General features: G+C 41.9%; 1 protein-coding gene across 1 annotated transcript; it reads left to right on the forward strand.

Moving 5' to 3' along the window:
- Positions 1–451: 451 nt before the first annotated feature.
- On the forward strand, positions 452–12,907 carry LOC129842642 (GTPase IMAP family member 9-like). Its single transcript, XM_055911265.1, has 3 exons — positions 452–946; positions 4,523–4,757; positions 6,962–12,907. Exons 1-3 carry the CDS (start codon positions 910–912, stop codon positions 7,749–7,751), a joined length of 1,062 nt encoding a protein of 353 aa, XP_055767240.1. The 5' UTR covers positions 452–909; the 3' UTR covers positions 7,752–12,907.
- The last annotated feature ends 6,741 nt before the right edge of the window (positions 12,908–19,648 follow it).

Here is a 19,648-nt window from a genome sequence, read left to right on the forward strand (position 1 = left end):
CCTTTAAACTGAGACTCAGCAATATGACAGGTTCTCTACTGTTTCCACTGGGTTTACATGACGTATCTTTTCATTTAAACTGAGACTCAGCGATATGACAGGTTCTCTTGTCTCTCCTGCAGCAACGGGACAGCTGATGCTGACTTATGCAGCAGCCTCTCAGTACATACGCTATGTGTTCCCAGTGACACCCTATTCCCTATATAGTGCACTACTTTTGACTAGAGACCTACGGGCCCTGGTCAAAATAAGTGAACACTCTTTTCACACACTCTTCTAAAGGCTCCTTAGTGCTGAGTCTACCTTTAAATTTGACAGTAAGGCAAAATAAAAAAAGGGATGAGTAAATTTGTGCTGCAGTGTGTGTGTGTGTGTGTGTGTGTGTGTGTGTGTGTGTGTGTGTGTGTGTGTGTGTGTGTGTGTGTGTGTGTGTGTGTGTTTGACAGTACTGTTCTTATTTTAGCTGGCTCCTGACCTGAGGGCATTTTCCACCTAATATGAAATCAGCTGAGAGGACGATCAATGAGGACAGAGGGAGAGAAGCGAGGGAAAGAGAGGAAGAGAACGAGGGAGAGAATGGAGGGATGATGTACAGTATCTATCCAAATCCATGGAGCCAAAGGGGGGGGGGTGATAGAGATGAGAGATGAGTGAGATGAGAGAGAGAGATGAGAGAGAGAGAGATACTGTACAGTATCAGTGGGTTCTGCAGCCAGAGATCCAGTAGTCATCGTGGAAGGCTGGACACCAGAGCCCTGCTAGAGTGGATTTGTGCAGCAGTGTAGGAGGTTAGCCGTGTAGCCGTAAAGGAGTGCTGGAGGCAGTGCATCTCTGCAGAGCTACAACCTGGCCTGTGGAAGAGCTGTCCTGGAGTGTTTCTCTGTCTGTACCATTAACAGCCTGGGAGAGATGGACAGTCACAACCACAGCCACAGGAGGCAGGAGGGTGAGTTTTTGAACAGAATAATGTAAGTATCGTTTTGACTGTCATATAGGAGGCAGTTAATCCAAGGGTGACTTTTCAGTGGAATGTACAGTATGTATGAATCCTTTTTACTGTGACCCCAGCGTCCTGTCCAGGGGGTGTCCAGGGGTCCATCAGGCTGCCTCACGCTACAGAAACAGGGGAAACCGCCCTGTAGGCTGTTCTAGCTGGGACAAGGCTTCCTTACTCGACTGTAATGCTGCTGTGAGCCATAAGCGTGTTAAATGTCAGGGTATAAACGTGTATAAAAGGTCCATGTTTGACCAAAACACTAACCTATACTTTTGTGTTGTTGGAAACCTATATGAATTGGTCTCTATGTTGATCTCTGGCTATGTCCCACATGGCAACAAATGGCAACTTATTCCCTATGCAGATGTAAAGGAGAGTGATTTATCACCTTAGGTGATAAATACACTATTTTGGGCATCTTTGTTTTTTGTAACTTTTTATTTATTTGTACATATTCATTATAAGGTTGAATTATTGTACAGTATTGTGTTGATTCATGATCATTCTTGTTTGTTGTTCCAGCAGCATCCCACTGATGTGTCTGACTGGTCTGTTTAACTGTTAACAGGGCTGTGGTCTGACTGGTCTGTTTAACTGTTAACAGGGCTGTGGTCTGACTGGTCTGTTTAACTGTTAACAGGGCTGTGGTCTGACTGGTCTGTTTAACTGTTAACAGGGCTGTGGTCTGACTGGTCTGTTTAACTGTTAACAGGGCTGTGGTCTGACTGGTCTGTTTAACTGTTAACAGGGCTGTGGTCTGACTGGTCTGTTTAACTGTTAACAGGGCTGTGGTCTGACTGGTCTGTTTAACTGTTAACAGGGCTGTGGTCTGACTGGTCTGTTTAACTGTTAACAGGGCTGTGGTCTGACTGGTCTGTTTAACTGTTAACAGGGCTGTGGTCTGACTGGTCTGTTTAACTCTTAAACAGGGCTGTGGTCTGACTGGTCTGTTTAACTGTTAACAGGGCTGTGGTCTGACTGGTCTGTTTAACTGTTAACAGGGCTGTGGTCTGACTGGTCTGTTTAACTGTTAACAGGGCTGTGGTCTGACTGGTCTGTTTAACTGTTAACAGGGCTGTGGTCTGACTGGTCTGTTTAGCTGTTAACATGGCTGTGGTCTGACTGGTCTGTTTAACTGTTAACAGGGCTGTGGTCTGACTGGTCTGTTTAGCTGTTAACAGGGCTGTGGTCTGACTGGTCTTTTTAACTGTTAACAGGGCTGTGGTCTGACTGGTCTGTTTAACTGTTAACAGGGCTGTGGTCTGACTGGTCTTTTTAACTGTTAACAGGGCTGTGGTCTGACTGGTCTGTTTAACTGTTAAACAGGGCTGTGGTCTGACTGGTCTGTTTAACTGTTAACAGGGCTGTGGTCTGACTGGTCGTTTTAACTGTTAACAGGGCTGTGGTCTGACTGGCCTGTTTAACTGTTAACAGGGCTGTGGTCTGACTGGTCGTTTTAACTGTTAACAGGGCTGTGGTCTGACTGGTCTTTTTAGCTGTTAACAGGAATGTGGTCTGACTGGTCTGTTTAACTGTTAAACAGGGCTGTGGTCTGACTGGTCTGTTTAACTGTTAACAGGGCTGTGGTCAATTAGAATGGTCTGTTTAGCTGTTAAACAGGGCTGTGGTCAATTAGAATGGTCTGTTTAGCTGTTAAACAGGGCTGTGGTCAATTAGAATGGTCTGTTTAGCTGTTAAACAGGTATGTGGTCAATTAGAATGGTCTGTTTAGCTGTTAAACAGGGCTGTGGTCAATTAGAATGGTCTGTTTAGCTGTTAAACAGGGTTGGGGCCAATTAGAATGGTCTGTTTAGCTGTTAAACAGGGCTGTGGTCAATTAGAATGGTCTGTTTAGCTGTTAACAGGGCTGTGGTCAATTAGAATGGTCTGTTTAGCTGTTAAACAGGGCTGTGGTCAATTAGAATGGTCTGTTTAGCTGTTAAACAGGGCTGTGGTCAATTAGAATGGTCTGTTTAGCTGTTGAACAGGGCTGTGGTCAATTAGAATGGTCTGTTTAGCTGTTAAACAGGTATGTGGTCAATTAGAATGGTCTGTTTAGCTGTTAAACAGGGCTGTGGTCAATTAGAATGGTCTGTTTAGCTGTTAAACAGGGTTGGGGCCAATTAGAATGGTCTGTTTAGCTGTTAAACAGGGCTGTGGTCAATTAGAATGGTCTGTTTAGCTGTTAAACAGGGCTGTGGTCAATTAGAATGGTCTGTTTAGCTGTTAAACAGGGCTGTGGTCAATTAGAATGGTCTGTTTAGCTGTTAAACAGGGCTGTGGTCAATTAGAATGGTCTGTTTAGCTGTTAAACAGGTATGTGGTCAATTAGAATGGTCTGTTTAGCTGTTAAACAGGGCTGTGGTCAATTAGAATGGTCTGTTTAGCTGTTAAACAGGTATGTGGTCAATTAGAATGGTCTGTTTAGCTGTTAAACAGGGCTGTGGTCAATTAGAATGGTCTGTTTAGCTGTTAAACAGGTATGTGGTCAATTAGAATGGTCTGTTTAACTGTTAACAGGGCTGTGGTCAATTAGAATTGTCTGTTTAGCTGTTAAACAGGGCTGTGGTCAATTAGAATGGTCTGTTTAGCTGTTAAACAGGGCTGTGGTAAATTAGAATGGTCTGTTTAGCTGTTAAACAGGGTTGGGTTCAATTAGAATGTTTAGCTGTTAAACAGGGCTGTGGTCAATTAGAATGGTCTGTTTAGCTGTTAAACAGGGTTGGGGTCAATTAGAATGGTCTGTTTAGCTGTTAAACAGGGTTGGGGTCAATTAGAATGGTCTGTTTAGCTGTTAAACAGGTATGTGGTCAATTAGAATGGTCTGTTTAGCTGTTAAACAGGGTTGGGTTCAATTAGAATGTTTAGCTGTTAAACAGGGCTGTGGTCAATTAGAATGGTCTGTTTAGCTGTTAAACAGGGTTGGGGTCAATTAGAATGGTCTGTTTAGCTGTTAAACAGGGTTGGGGTCAATTAGAATGGTCTGTTTAGCTGTTAAACAGGGTTGGGGTCAATTTGAATAGAAGGAATGCAATTCAGGATGTGATTTGAATTTAAAATAAATACATTTTAACTTTTTTAAATAAATAGCTTCTACTTGTTAGTTTATTGATGTCATTGAAAATAGATGTCCTTTCTTTATTATTGAATTGTAAATTCAGTTTGCTTCCTGGATTGACCACAACCCTGTTGTTCAGAATCTAATGGTCTTTATCCAATGAAAAGTGAAAACATATTTTTGACTTTTTTGTTTCTCAGTAAAGAGACGTCAACATAGCTGTGATAGTGATAATAGTTGATGAAAGGTAAAGGAATATTTTGTTGCTCTTTGTTGTCCCGGCAACATGTGCTAATATGTGGTCTGACTTACCTTTCCATAGCTGTTGATGATCAAATGGTCTCAGCATGATGAAAACATCATGATCTTCTCCGGACACTGATACGTGGTTAGATGGATCTTAACTGACCTTAGTGTAAACCTTTCCATAACTCTTAACCATCAAACGGTCTTTGTTGTCCCGGAAGCTCAGTCCACTGACATGGAGTTGAGGATCCTGGTGGTGGGGTCCAGTGGACCGTCTCAGTTCTCCCTGACCAACTCTATCCTGGGGCGGGAGGAGTTCTCCAAGGACGTCACCAGCATCGTCCAGAGCAGGAAGAACCTGGGGGACGTTGCCGGGACGCGTGTTGCTGTGGTCAACGGACCCAACCTCTACGGGAAGCACCTGTCCCGCACCAAGATGAAGACAGAGATGAAGAGGTGGCCGTAATGTTGTGTTTTGGTTCTGTGTCTATGCTCTTCTGTGTGTTTTGGTTCTGTGTCTATGCTCTTCTGTGTGTTTTGGTTCTGTGTCTATGCTCTTCTGTGTGTTTTGGTTCTGTGTCTATGCTCTTCTGTGTGTTTTGGTTCTGTGTCTATGCTCTTCTGTGTGTTTTGGTTCTGTGTCTATGCTCTTCTGTGTGTTTTGGTTCTGTGTCTATGCTCTTCTGTGTGTTTTGGTTCTGTGTCTATGCTCTTCTGTGTGTTTTGGTTCTGTGTCTATGCTCTTCTGTGTGTTTTGGTTCTGTGTCTATGCTCTTCTGTGTGTTTTGGTTCTGTGTCTATGCTCTTCTGTGTGTTTTGGTTCTGTGTCTATGCTCTTCTGTGTGTTTTGGTTCTGTGTCTATGCTCTTCTGTGTCATGTATTCTGTAGTGTTAACTTACGTACGCATAAGAAGAGGTGACTTTAACTTTAACATGATCGATCCTTGCTCACAGTTGACAGAAACTGAAGAAATGATAAATGTAATATATTAATACTACATGCCATTTAGCAGAGACTTTTATCCAAAGCCACTTACAGTCATGTATGCAGACATCTCACATGTGGGTGGTCCAGGGAATCTAACAGTTCTGGTGTTGCAAGAGCCATGCTCTACCAACTGAGCTACAGAGGTCCAGAAGTCCATCATAAATAGTGACATATTAGACAAAAATACAACACAATACAACACAATACAACACAATACAACACAATACAACACAATACAACTCTACCAACTGAGCTACAGAGGTCCAGAAGTCCATCATAAATAGTGACATATTAGACAACAATACAACACAATACAATACAACACAATACAACACAATACAACTCTACCAACTGAGCTACAGAGGTCCAGAAGTCCATCATAAATAGTGACATATTAGACAACAATACAACACAATACAATACAACACAACACAATACAACACAATACAAGATAATACAACACAATACAAGATAATACAATACAATACAACACAATACAAGATAATACAATACAATACAACACAACACAACACAATACAATACAATACAACACAGTACACACAGTACAATACAAGATAATACAACACAACACAATACAAGATAATACAATACAATACAACACAATACAAGATAATACAACACAGTACAATACAACACAACACAATACAAGATAATACAACACAACACAATGTAACGCAATACAACACAACACAATACAACACAGTACACACAGTGCAATACAACACAACACAGTACAATACAAGATAATACAATACAACACAGTACAATACAACACAATACAATACAAGATAATACAACACAACACAATACAAGATAATACAATACAACACAGTACAACACAGTACAACACAATACAACACAATACAACACAATACAATACAATACAATACAATACAATACAATACAACACAATATAATACAACACAAGATAATACAACACAACACAGTACAATACAAGATAATACAATACAATACAATACAATACAACACAATACAACACAGTACAATACAAGATAATACAACACAATAAAATACAACACAACACAATACAAGATAATACAATACAATACAACACAATACAAGATAATACAATACAAGATAATACAACACAAAACAATATAATACAACACAATACAAGATAATACAACACAATACAATACAACACAATACAAGATAATACAATACAACACAATACAACACAGTACAATACAAGATAATACAATACATTACAATACAATACAACACAGTACAATACAATACAATACAACACAAGACACTACAAGATAATACAATACAACACAATACAACACAGTACAATACAAGGTAATACAATACAATACAATACAATACAACACAGTACAATACAACACAATACAACACAACACACTACAAGATAATACAATACAACACAGTACAATACAAGATAATACAATACAACACAACACAACACAATACAATACAACACAACACAATACAATACAATACAGTACAACACAACACAATAAAAACACATGGTTCTTTCTTGTTTGTACACGCTGTACTGTCTCCCTGCAGGTGAAATTGTAAGCGTTTAGGCTGCACCTTTTCCGTAAGGTGTTTTGCAGCCTTTTCATGTGATATAACACTGTAAATAACTTTTGATTTTATTTAGGTGCAAGTGTCTGTCAGCCCCTGGCCCTCACGCCCTGCTCATGGCCTTTGACCTGGAGCAGATCTGCCCCAACGACGTCAAGACGCCCAAGCTGATGGTGAAGCGTTTCGGTGAAGATGCACTTTCCCACACCATAGTCCTCCTGGCCTACGAGGGGGACGTAGACATTCTGGCCCTGGAGAACCGGGTCAGTACCGACTGGCACATCCGGGAGCTCATCGAGCAGTGCGGCGGGCGCTACCACGTCTTCAACAAGAACTGGAGGGACCGTTCTCGAGACAAGGAGCTCCTCCAGAAGATTGAACGGATGCTGGCGACCCTGGACGGGCAGCACTACACCAGCCGCTCTTATGGGCAAGCGGAGGAGAGCGTGAGGAAGGAAGAGAGGAAACTGCTGAAGAAGAGGGCGGCGGAGACGGAGGAGGCGTGGAGGGAGCTGGAGCAGCAGTACCGGGGGGAGGCGCTGCGCTGGCAGATGGATGCCTACAACAACAACGTGGGAGCAGAGATCAGGGCTAAAGCCGAGATGGACAACGGATGGTTGAGGACGTCGCTCGCCGTAGGGGCGGGGTTGGGGCTGGCCGCGGGGGCCGCCATGGGGATGGCGATGGGGGCGGTGGCGGGAGCGACGGGGATGACGGTGGGAGGGGCTTTCGGAGGGTTGATGGGCGGGTCGGCGGGTGGGACGGCCCAGGTAGCGATAGAACACCTGGAGGACAGAGTGGGACCACACGCTACTAACTTCAACACGGTTTTCATCAACCGCTTCTTCAGACCACCACGGTCATGACATGGAGGAAGTGTTTATGACTGGAACCAGGTAGTAGTTACTGGAACTGGTACTGATTGTGTGATAGATGGTCTCTATTTGACTCAACTCTAAACCACTGCTACAATATGCTGCATTCGTGACAGGAACTCGGAACCTAGGAGTGAACATTAACCTAAGTTTTTTGCGTAGAGCTTCCTATTGGTTCATTCTGATACTTTCCAAGTGGGAAACTCAGGTGTCATCTCTCTACGAGTTTTCAAGTACTAGTTACCTAGCAACAGTATGTGTGTGTACCTGTATAGAGAATATCCTCTTAATTCTTATCGCAAGTCGAGGTAGTATTTTAGGATTATACTGAGTAGATATAGGTTCACTTGAAATAGTTATACTTTACCATGAGGCTATTTATTCAGTAGACTGCTATATGGACAGGTTGAGGCTATTTATTCAGTAGACTGCTATATGGACAGGTTGAGGCTATTTATTCAGTAGACTGCTATATGGACAGGTTGAGGCTATATATTCAGTAGACTGCTATATGGACAGGTTGAGGCTATATATTCAGTAGACTGCTATATGGACAGGTTGAGGTTATTTATTCAGTAGACTGCTATATGGACAGGTTGAGGCTATTTATTCAGTAGACTGCTATATGGACAGGTTGAGGCTATATATTCAGTAGACTGCTATATGGACAGGTTGAGGCTATATATTCAGTAGACTGCTATATGGACAGGTTGAGGCTATTTATTCAGTAGACTGCTATATGGACAGGTTGAGGCTATTTATTCAGTACACTGCTATATGGACAGGTTGAGGCTATATATTCAGTAGACTGCTATATGGACAGGTTGAGGCTATTTATTCAGTAGGCTGCTATATGGACAGGTTGAGGCTATATATTCAGTAGACTGCTATATGGACAGGTTGAGGCTATTTATTCAGTAGACTGCTATATGGACAGGTTGAGGCTATTTATTCAGTAGACTGCTATATGGACAGGTTGAGGCTATTTATTCAGTAGACTGCTATATGGACAGGTTGAGGCTATTTATTCAGTAGACTGCTATATGGACAGGTTGAGGCTATATATTCAGTAGACTGCTATATGGACAGGTTGAGGCTATTTATTCAGTAGACTGCTATATGGACAGGTTGAGGCTATTTATTCAGTAGACTGCTATATGGACAGGTTGAGGCTATTTATTCAGTAGACTGCTATATGGACAGGTTGAGGTTATTTATTCAGTAGACCGCTATAGTGCCTTCAGAAAGTATTCACACCCCTTGACTTTTTTCCACATTTTGTTGTGTATCAAGGTGGGATTAAAATGGATTTAATTGTAATTTATTGTCAACGATCTACACAAAATACTCTGTAATGTCAAAGTGGAAGAAAAAAATCTAAAAATTGTAAAGAAATTATGAAACGTTAAACACTAATAGATCTTGATTATTTAAGTGTTCAACCCCCTGAGTGAATAAATGTTAGAATCACCTTTGGCAGCGATTATAGCTGTGAGTCTCTAAGAGCTTTACACACCTGAATTGTACAATATTTACACATTATTCTTTCTAACATTCTTCAAGCTCTGTCAAGTTGGTTGTTGATTATTGCTAGACAGCCATTTTCTAGTCTTGTCATAGATTTTCAAAAAGTTTTATGTCAAAACTATAACTAGGCCACTCAGGAACAGTCTATGTAATTTTGGTAAACAACTCCAGTGATTTTTTGGCCTTGTTTTTAAGGCTATCGTCCTGCTGAAAGGTGAATTGTTCTCTCTGTCTGTTGGAAAGCAAACTGAACCTGGTTTTCCTCTAAGATTGTACCTGTGCTTAGCTCTATTACATTTATTTTTTATCCCAAACAAAACTCCCTAGTCCTTGCTGATGACAAGCATACTCTTAACATGATGCAGCCACCACCATGCTTGAAAATATGAAGAGTGGTACTCAGTGTGGGGTTGGATTTTCCCCAAACATAACGCTTTGTATTCAGGACATAAAGTACATTTCTTTGCAACGTTTACCTTAGTGCCTTATTGCAAACAGGATGTATGTTTTTATTATTTTTATTCTGTACAGGCGTCCTTATGTTCACTCTGTCATTTAGGTTAGTATGGTGGAGTAACTACAATGTTGTTGTTTGTTTATTTATTTGTTTGGGGGGTAGATCATCTTTACTATTGCAGATAGATTGTAGGTTTTATCAATTTAATTGTTTGCATAATTTCCAATCCCCCTTATTTTTTTTATTTTTTTTTGCTCACATCTGCGGTACCTGTAGTTAAATAATTATACATATATTCCTCATTTCCTCTTTCTTCAAGTGCTGGATTTTCACCCACAGCGGCCAACCCACCATTCATTCTGATGTTAACTCCAACCCTCCGACGTCCACAGATTAACCCATATTTCCCAGAATAATGCCATTTAGCTATTTCCTTTAGCAATACATCCCTCCATTTTACTGTGATGTCTTACGAGGATCCTGAACCTTCCTATTTGTAACATTTATACCGATATTGCCCTAAAAATCAATACTTTACCACAGAGAATGATAATATTTCCCATTGACTGATGGTGGTTTTTCAGCGCCCCTAACAATACAGTTTTGCAGGTCCATCTGAACCCTGATACTATGACATAACAACCATTCCTGGACCTGACTCCAAAAGCGAGCCACCGATGGACAGTACCAGAAGATATGTTTTATTGGTTGTGTTTCCTTGTGGCAGTCTGCACAAGGCTGACTGTTCAGTGCCCCATACTGCCCTACCAAGCAGAAAGGCAGCAACTGCTCATAGTGTGGAACTGAGAAAAATGTATTTTATTTACCTTGGTTTCACAGTAACCTAGTACAATTACTGCTAATTTGACCCCCATATGACCCCCATATGACCCCCATTTGACCCCCATTTGTCCACATGATTAAGCGTGTATTTAATGTAGAAAAAAATGACATGAACTAATTTTCGACCAAATCAGCAGTTACTGCCTTTTGCTTGGTAGGGCAGCATATATTGAGCATTCTTTTTGTAGCAAGTATTTTACTGTATATAATAGCTTCAATTGAAATGAACAGATTGATGTGTCAATTGTTTTTTTAAATGTCAGTTCTTAGACTCGTTCAGAAAAACCTGTTCCCAATGTACTTGAATTTCTTATGGTATTGCTGTCAAACACGTTTGACTTTCCTGCTAGAGCCATGATGAAATATATAAACTGTAATATCACTACATAATAAATCAGCAACTCCTCCCTTAAATGGATCGCTGTTTCCCGTTCCTCAGTTTCTAGATTCTATCTATTTTGCTAAGTTTTCAATCAAAGTTAATAGTTACAAGATCTCTAAGCTTTTCTGGGATACGTACATCAAGCACATGAACTTCACCGTCTGCCTATTTAACCGGGAGACCTCATCAAATCAAATTTCACTGGTCACATACACGTGTTTCGCAGATGTAGCGAAATGCTTGTAATGACAATTTAAAGTTTGTATCTTTTAGAGACTATATGTAACAGTATAACTTTAGACCGTCCCCTCGCCCCGACGCCGCCGTTTTGTGGAGCGATGGGTAACGATGCTTCGTGGGTGACTGTTGTTGATGTGTGCAGAGGGTCCCTGGTTCGCGCCCGGGTCGGGGCGAGGGGACGTACTAAAGTTATACTGTTACATATATCCATAATATAGTGTACTCATCAGAGTTGGGTTTTAGAGAAACTGGAGACATTATCCAGGTCCTCAATGAGGCCCTTCAAGGTTGAAGATTGAGGAATCAAGAGAAATCTTGAATCACCGGAATACATTGATACTTTTGTCTCTATTGCCTTACTTTTTTGCCTCTTAATGTTATCATTAGACCTTAATGTTATCATTAGACCTTCATGTTATCATTAGACCTTCATGTTATCATTAGACCTTCATGTTATCATTAGACCTTCATGTTATCATTAGACCTTCATGTTATCATTAGACCTTCATGTTATCATTAGACCTTCATGTTATCATTAGACCTTCATGTTATCATTAGACCTTCATGTTATCATTAGACCTTCATGTTATCATTAGACCTTCATGTTATCATAAGACCTTCATGTTATCATTAGACCTTCATGTTGTCATTAGACCTTCATGTTGTCATTAGACCTTCATGTTATCATTAGACCTTCATGTTATCATTAGACCTTAATGTTATCATTAGACCTTCATGTTATCATTAGACCTTAATGTTGTCATTAGACAGTTCTACTACAATGTTATTGATCCATCCTCAGTTTTATCCTATCACAGCCGTTAAACTCTGTAACTGTTTTAAAGTCATCATTGACCTCATGGTGAAATCCTTGAGCGGTTTCCTTCCTCTCCGGCAACTGAGTTAGAAAGGACGCCTGTATCTTTGTAGTGACTGAGTTTATTGATACACTATCCACAGTGTAATTAATAACTTCACCATGCTCAAAGGGATATTCAATGTCTGTTTTTATAAATTTACCTTTCTACCAGTAGGTGTCCTTCTTTGCGTGTCTTTGGAAAACCTCCCTGGTCTTTGTGGTTGAATCTCTAAAATTCACTGCTCAATTTAGGGACCTTACAGATAATTGTATGTGTTGTGTACAGAGATGAGATAGTCATCCAAAAAGCATTTTAACCACTATTACGGCACACAGTGACTTATACAACCTATTATGTGAATTGTTAAGCAAATATTTACTCCTGAAATTATTTAGGCTTGCCATAACAAAGGGTTTGAATAATTATTGACTCAAGACATTTCAGCTTTTCAATTTTGTATTAATTTGTGAAAATGTGGAAAAACCTAATTCCACTCTGACATTATGGGGTATTGTGTCTAGGCCAGTGACACAACCTCTCAATGTAATCCATTCTAAATCCAGACGGTAACACAACAACATGTAGAACAATCCAAGGGGTGTGAATACTTTCTGAAGGCTGAAGTTGGCTTTGCGATTCATACAGGTACGTTTATGTCATACCAATAGATGTCACGCCAAGTCGTAGGGAGCTACAACAATGTCATACCAAACATGCATACAATCCGTCAAAAATGTAGATATTTAGGAGTGTTTTTGTAAGATGTGAAAGTGTAAGATCCCTATGGGATTTCTGTTATGGATCTCCATTCAATTCCCAATAAACTGCCTGGCCATTTGTTGTACTATATTCATTGTGTTGAAGCACAGCTCTGATCTTCCGCATACTAAACTATAATAATACAGCCAGAATATAATAATACAGCCAGAAACAACTGTGTTTTTACACACGGTGTGGCAGAACCAGTTATGTTTTACACACGGTGTGGCAGAACCAGTTATGTTTTACACACGGTGTGGTAGAATCAGTTATGTTTTACACACGGTGTGGCAGAACCAGTTATGTTTTACACACGGTGTGGTAGAATCAGTTATGTTTTACACACGGTGTGGCAGAATCAGTTATGTTTTACACACGGTGTGGCAGAATCAGTTATGTTTTACACACGGTGTGGCAGAATCAGTTATGTTTTACACACGGTGTGGCAGAACCAGTTATGTTTTACACACGGTGTGGCAGAATCAGTTATGTTTTACACACGGCAGAACCAGTTATGTTTTACACACGGTGTGGCAGAACCAGTTATGTTTTACACACGGTGTGGCAGAACCAGTTATGTTTTACACACGGTGTGGCAGAACCAGTTATGTTTTACACACGGTGTGGCAGAACCAGTTATGTTTTACACACGGCAGAACCAGTTATGTTTTACACACGGTGTGGCAGAACCAGTTATGTTTTACACACGGCAGAACCAGTTATGTTTTACACACGGTGTGGCAGAACCAGTTATGTTTTACACACGGCAGAACCAGTTATGTTTTACACACGGTGTGGTAGAACCAGTTATGTTTTACACACGGCAGAACCAGTTATGTTTTACACACGGTGTGGTAGAACCAGTTATGTTTTACACACGGTGTGGCAGAACCAGTTATGTTTTACACACGGTGTGGTAGAACCAGTTATGTTTTACACACGGCAGAACCAGTTATGTTTTACACACGATGTGGCAGAACCAGTTATGTTTTACACACGGTGTGGTAGAATCAGTTATGTTTTACACACGGTGTGGTAGAACCAGTTATGTTTTACACACGGTGTGGCAGAATCAGTTATGTTTTACACACGGTGTGGCAGAACCAGTTATGTTTTACACACGGTGTGGCAGAACCAGTTATGTTTTACACACGGTGTGGCAGAACCAGTTATGTTTTTACACACGGTGTGGCAGAACCAGTTATGTTTTACACACGGTGTGGCAGAACCAGTTATGTTTTACACACGGTGTGGCAGAACCAGTTATGTTTTACACACGGTGTGGCAGAACCAGTTATGTTTTACACACGGTGTGGCAGAACCAGTTATGTTTTACACACGGTGTGGCAGAACCAGTTATGTTTTACACACGGTGTGGCAGAACCAGTTATGTTTTACACACGGTGTGGCAGAACCAGTTATGTTTTACACACGGTGTGGCAGAACCAGTTATGTTTTACACACGGTGTGGTAGAACCAGTTATGTTTTACACACGGTGTGGCAGAATCAGTTATGTTTTACACACGGTGTGGCAGAACCAGTTATGTTTTACACACGGTGTGGCAGAATCAGTTATGTTTTACACACGGTGTGGCAGAACCAGTTATGTTTTACACACGGTGTGGCAGAACCAGTTATGTTTTACACACGGTGTGGCAGAACCAGTTATGTTTTACACACGGTGTGGCAGAATCAGTTATGTTTTACACACGGTGTGGCAGAACCAGTTATGTTTTACACACGGTGTGGCAGAACCAGTTATGTTTTACACACGGTGTGGTAGAACCAGTTATGTTTTACACACGGTGTGGTAGAATCAGTTATGTTTTACACACGGTGTGGCAGAACCAGTTATGTTTTACACACGGTGTGGTAGAACCAGTTATGTTTTACACACGGCAGAACCAGTTATGTTTTACACACGGTGTGGTAGAATCAGTTATGTTTTACACACGGCAGAACCAGTTATGTTTTACACACGGTGTGGTAGAATCAGTTATGTTTTACACACGGTGTGGTAGAACCAGTTATGTTTTACACACGGTGTGGCAGAACCAGTTATGTTTTACACACGGTAGAATCAGTTATGTTTTACACACGGCAGAACCAGTTATGTTTTACACACGGCAGAACCAGTTATGTTTTACACACGGTGTGGCAGAACCAGTTATGTTTTACACACGGTGTGGTAGAACCAGTTATGTTTTACACACGGTGTGGCAGAACCAGTTATGTTTTACACACGGTGTGGTAGAACCAGTTATGTTTTACACACGGTGTGGCAGAACCAGTTATGTTTTACACACGGTGTGGTAGAACCAGTTATGTTTTACACACGGTGTGGCAGAACCAGTTATGTTTTACACACGGTGTGGTAGAATCAGTTATGTTTTACACACGGTGTGGCAGAACCAGTTATGTTTTACACACGGCAGAACCAGTTATGTTTTACACACGGTGTGGCAGAACCAGTTATGTTTTACACACGGCAGAACCAGTTATGTTTTACACACGGTGTGGCAGAACCAGTTATGTTTTACACACGGTGTGGTAGAACCAGTTATGTTTTACACACGGTGTGGCAGAACCAGTTATGTTTTACACACGGTAGAATCAGTTATGTTTTACACACGGTGTGGCAGAACCAGTTATGTTTTACACACGGTGTGGCAGAATCAGTTATGTTTTACACACGGTGTGGTAGAACCAGTTATGTTTTACACACGATGTGGCAGAACCAGTTATGTTTTACACACGGTGTGGTAGAATCAGTTATGTTTTACACACGGTGTGGCAGAACCAGTTATGTTTTACACACGGTGTGGTAGAACCAGTTATGTTTTACACACGGTGTGGCAGAACCAGTTATGTTTTACACACGGTGTGGTAGAATCAGTTATGTTTTACACACGGTGTGGCAGAATCAGTTATGTTTTAACACACGGTGTGGCAGAACCAGTTATGTTTTACACACGGTGTGGTAGAATCAGTTATGTTTTACACACGGTGTGGTAGAATCAGTTATGTTTTACACACGGTGTGGTAGAACCAGTTATGTTTTACACACGGTGTGGTAGAATCAGTTATGTTTTACACACGGTGTGGCAGAATCAGTTATGTTTTACACACGGTGTGGTAGAATCAGTTATGTTTTACACACGGTGTGGTAGAATCAGTTATGTTTTAACACACGGTGTGGCAGAATCAGTTATGTTTTACACACGGTGTGGCAGAATCAGTTATGTTTTACACACGGTGTGGCAGAACCAGTTATGTTTTACACACGGTGTGGTAGAACCAGTTATGTTTTACACACGGTGTGGTAGAATCAGTTATGTTTTACACACGGTGTGGTAGAATCAGTTATGTTTTAACACACGGTGTGGCAGAATCAGTTATGTTTTACACACGGTGTGGCAGAATCAGTTATGTTTTACACACGGTGTGGCAGAATCAGTTATGTTTTACACACGGTGTGGCAGAACCAGTTATGTTTTACACACGGTGTGGCAGAATCAGTTATGTTTTACACACGGTGTGGCAGAATCAGTTATGTTTTAACACACGGTGTGGTAGAATCAGTTATGTTTTACACACGGTGTGGCAGAACCAGTTATGTTTTACACACGGTAGAACCAGTTATGTTTTACACACGGTGTGGCAGAACCAGTTATGTTTTACACACGGTGTGGTAGAACCAGTTATGTTTTACACACGGTGTGGCAGAACCAGTTATGTTTTACACACGGTGTGGCAGAACCAGTTATGTTTTACACACGGTGTGGCAGAACCAGTTATGTTTTACACACGGTGTGGCAGAACCAGTTATGTTTTACACACGGTGTGGCAGAACCAGTTATGTTTTACACACGGTGTGGTAGAACCAGTTATGTTTTACACACGGTGTGGTAGAACCAGTTATGTTTTACACACGGTGTGGTAGAACCAGTTATGTTTTACACACGGTGTGGCAGAACCAGTTATGTTTTACACACGGTGTGGCAGAATCAGTTATGTTTTACACACGGTGTGGTAGAACCAGTTATGTTTTACACACGGTGTGGTAGAATCAGTTATGTTTTACACACGGTGTGGCAGAACCAGTTATGTTTTACACACGGTGTGGTAGAACCAGTTATGTTTTACACACGTCAGAACCAGTTATGTTTTACACACGGTGTGGCAGAACCAGTTATGTTTTACACACGGTGTGGTAGAACCAGTTATGTTTTACACACGGCAGAACCAGTTATGTTTTACACACGGTGTGGCAGAACCAGTTATGTTTTACACACGGTGTGGCAGAACCAGTTATGTTTTACACACGGTGTGGTAGAACCAGTTATGTTTTACACACGGTGTGGCAGAACCAGTTATGTTTTACACACGGTGTGGTAGAACCAGTTATGTTTTACACACGGTGTGGCAGAACCAGTTATGTTTTACACACGGTGTGGCAGAACCAGTTATGTTTTACACACGGTGTGGCAGAACCAGTTATGTTTTACACACGGTGTGGTAGAACCAGTTATGTTTTACACACGGTGTGGCAGAACCAGTTATGTTTTACACACGGTAGAATCAGTTATGTTTTACACACGGTGTGGTAGAACCAGTTATGTTTTTACACACGGTGTGGCAGAACCAGTTATGTTTTACACACGGTGTGGCAGAACCAGTTATGTTTTACACACGGTGTGGTAGAACCAGTTATGTTTTACACACGGTAGAATCAGTTATGTTTTACACACGGTGTGGTAGAACCAGTTATGTTTTACACACGGTAGAACCAGTTATGTTTTACACACGGTGTGGCAGAACCAGTTATGTTTTACACACGGTGTGGTAGAACCAGTTATGTTTTACACACGGTGTGGCAGAACCAGTTATGTTTTACACACGGTGTGGTAGAACCAGTTATGACAGGTCAACCAGGAGAGACAGACTCCTTCGTTGCTAGGGAGTCAGTCTCACAGACAGGTCAACCAGGAGAGACAGACTCCTTCGTTGCTAGGGAGTCAGTCTCACAGACAGGTCAACCAGGAGAGACAGACTCCTTCGTTGCTAGGGAGTCAGTCTCACAGACAGGTCAACCAGGAGAGACCGACTCCTTCGTTGCTAGGGAGTCAGTCTCACAGACAGGTAAACCAGGAGAGACAAAGTCTGTGATAAGTGTCTGTCTCTCCTGGTTACCTGTCTGCGAGACTGTATGTTTTAGTGAACCTTTATTTAACAGGGCAGGTCAGTTAAGAACAAATTCTAATTTACAATGACGGACTAACCCGGACAAATTGTGCGCCGCCCTATGAGACTCCCAATCACAGCCGGATGTAATACAGCCTGGATTTGAACCAGGGACTGTAATGACGCCTCCTGCACTGAGATGCAGTGCCTTAGACCGCTGGGCTACTCTGGAGCCCTGAGGTGAGAAAACAAGGTGTCTAACATTTGGTGAGCTACCTTTTGCTTGAGTGTAGATTGAACTTTCTAAGGTCTTCGAAAGCCAAGTCAACAAACAGATCACTGACCATCTCGAATCCCACCGTACCTTCTCCGCTGTGCAATCCGGTTTCCGAGCCGGTCACGGGTGCACCTCAGCCACGCTCAAGGTAATAAACGATATCATAACCGCCATCGATAAAAGACAGTACTGTGCAGCCGTCTTCATCGACCTGGCCAAGGCTTTCGACTCTGTCAATCACCATATTCTTATCGGCAGACTCAGTAGCCTTGGTTTTTCTAATGACTGCCTTGCCTGGTACACCAACTACTTTGCAGACAGAGTTCAGTGTGTCAAATCGGAGGGCATGTTGTCCGGTCCTCTGGCAGTCTCTATGGGGGTACCACAGGGTTCAATTCTCGGGCCGACTCTTTTCTCTGTATATATCAATGATGTTGCTATTGCAGCGGGCGATTCCCTGATCCACCTCTACGCAGACGACACCATTCTGTATACTTCTGGCCCTTCCTTGGACACTGTGCTATCTAACATCCAAACGAGCTTCAATGCCATACAACACTCCTTCCGTGGCCTCAAACTGCTCTTAAACGCTAGTAAAACCAAATGCATGCTTTTCAACCGCTCGCTGCCTGCACCCGCACGCCCGACTAGCATCACCACCCTGGACGGATCCGACCTAGAATATGTGGACATCTATAAGTACCTAGGTGTCTGGCTAGACTGCAAATTCTCCTTCTAGACTCATATCAAACATCTCCAATCCAAAATCAAATCTAGAGTCGGCTTTCTATTTCGCAACAAAGCCTCCTTCACTCACGCCGCCAAACTTACCCTAGTAAAACTGACTATCCTACCGATCCTCGACTTCGGCGATGTCATCTACAAAATAGCTTCCAATACTCTACTCAGCAAACTGGATGCAGTTTATCACAGTGCCATCCGTTTTGTTACTAAAGCACCTTATACGACCCACCACTGTGACCTGTATGCCCTAGTCGGCTGGCCCTCGCTACATGTTCGTCGTCAGACCCACTGGCTCCAGGTCATCTACAAGGCTATGCTAGGTAAAGTGCCGTCTTATCTCAGTTCACTGGTCACGATGGCTACACCCACCCGTAGCACGCGCTCCAGCAGGTGTATCTCACTGATCATCCCTAAAGCCAAAACCTCATTTGGCCGCCTTTCCTTCCAGTTCTCTGCTGCCTGCGACTGGAACGAATTGCAAAAATCTCTGAAGTTGGAGACTTTTATCTCCCTCAACAACTTTAAACATCTGCTATCTGAGCAGCTAACCGATCGCTGCAGCTGTATATAGTCCATCGGTATATAGCCCACCCAATTTACCGACATCACACCCG

This window comes from Salvelinus fontinalis, unplaced genomic scaffold (genome assembly GCF_029448725.1).
Source record: "Salvelinus fontinalis isolate EN_2023a unplaced genomic scaffold, ASM2944872v1 scaffold_0057, whole genome shotgun sequence".
NCBI lineage: Eukaryota > Metazoa > Chordata > Actinopteri > Salmoniformes > Salmonidae > Salvelinus > Salvelinus fontinalis.

Excerpts from the sequence above, each read along its gene's own strand:
- LOC129842642 (XM_055911265.1), top strand. The coding sequence starts at position 910 with ATGGACAGTCACAACCACAGCCACAGGAGGCAGGAGG. Across the intron at positions 947-4,522 it reads CAGCCACAGGAGGCAGGAGG|CTCAGTCCACTGACATGGAG; the intron begins GTGAGTTTTTGA and ends TTGTCCCGGAAG. Across the intron at positions 4,758-6,961 it reads ATGAAGACAGAGATGAAGAG|GTGCAAGTGTCTGTCAGCCC; the intron begins GTGGCCGTAATG and ends GATTTTATTTAG.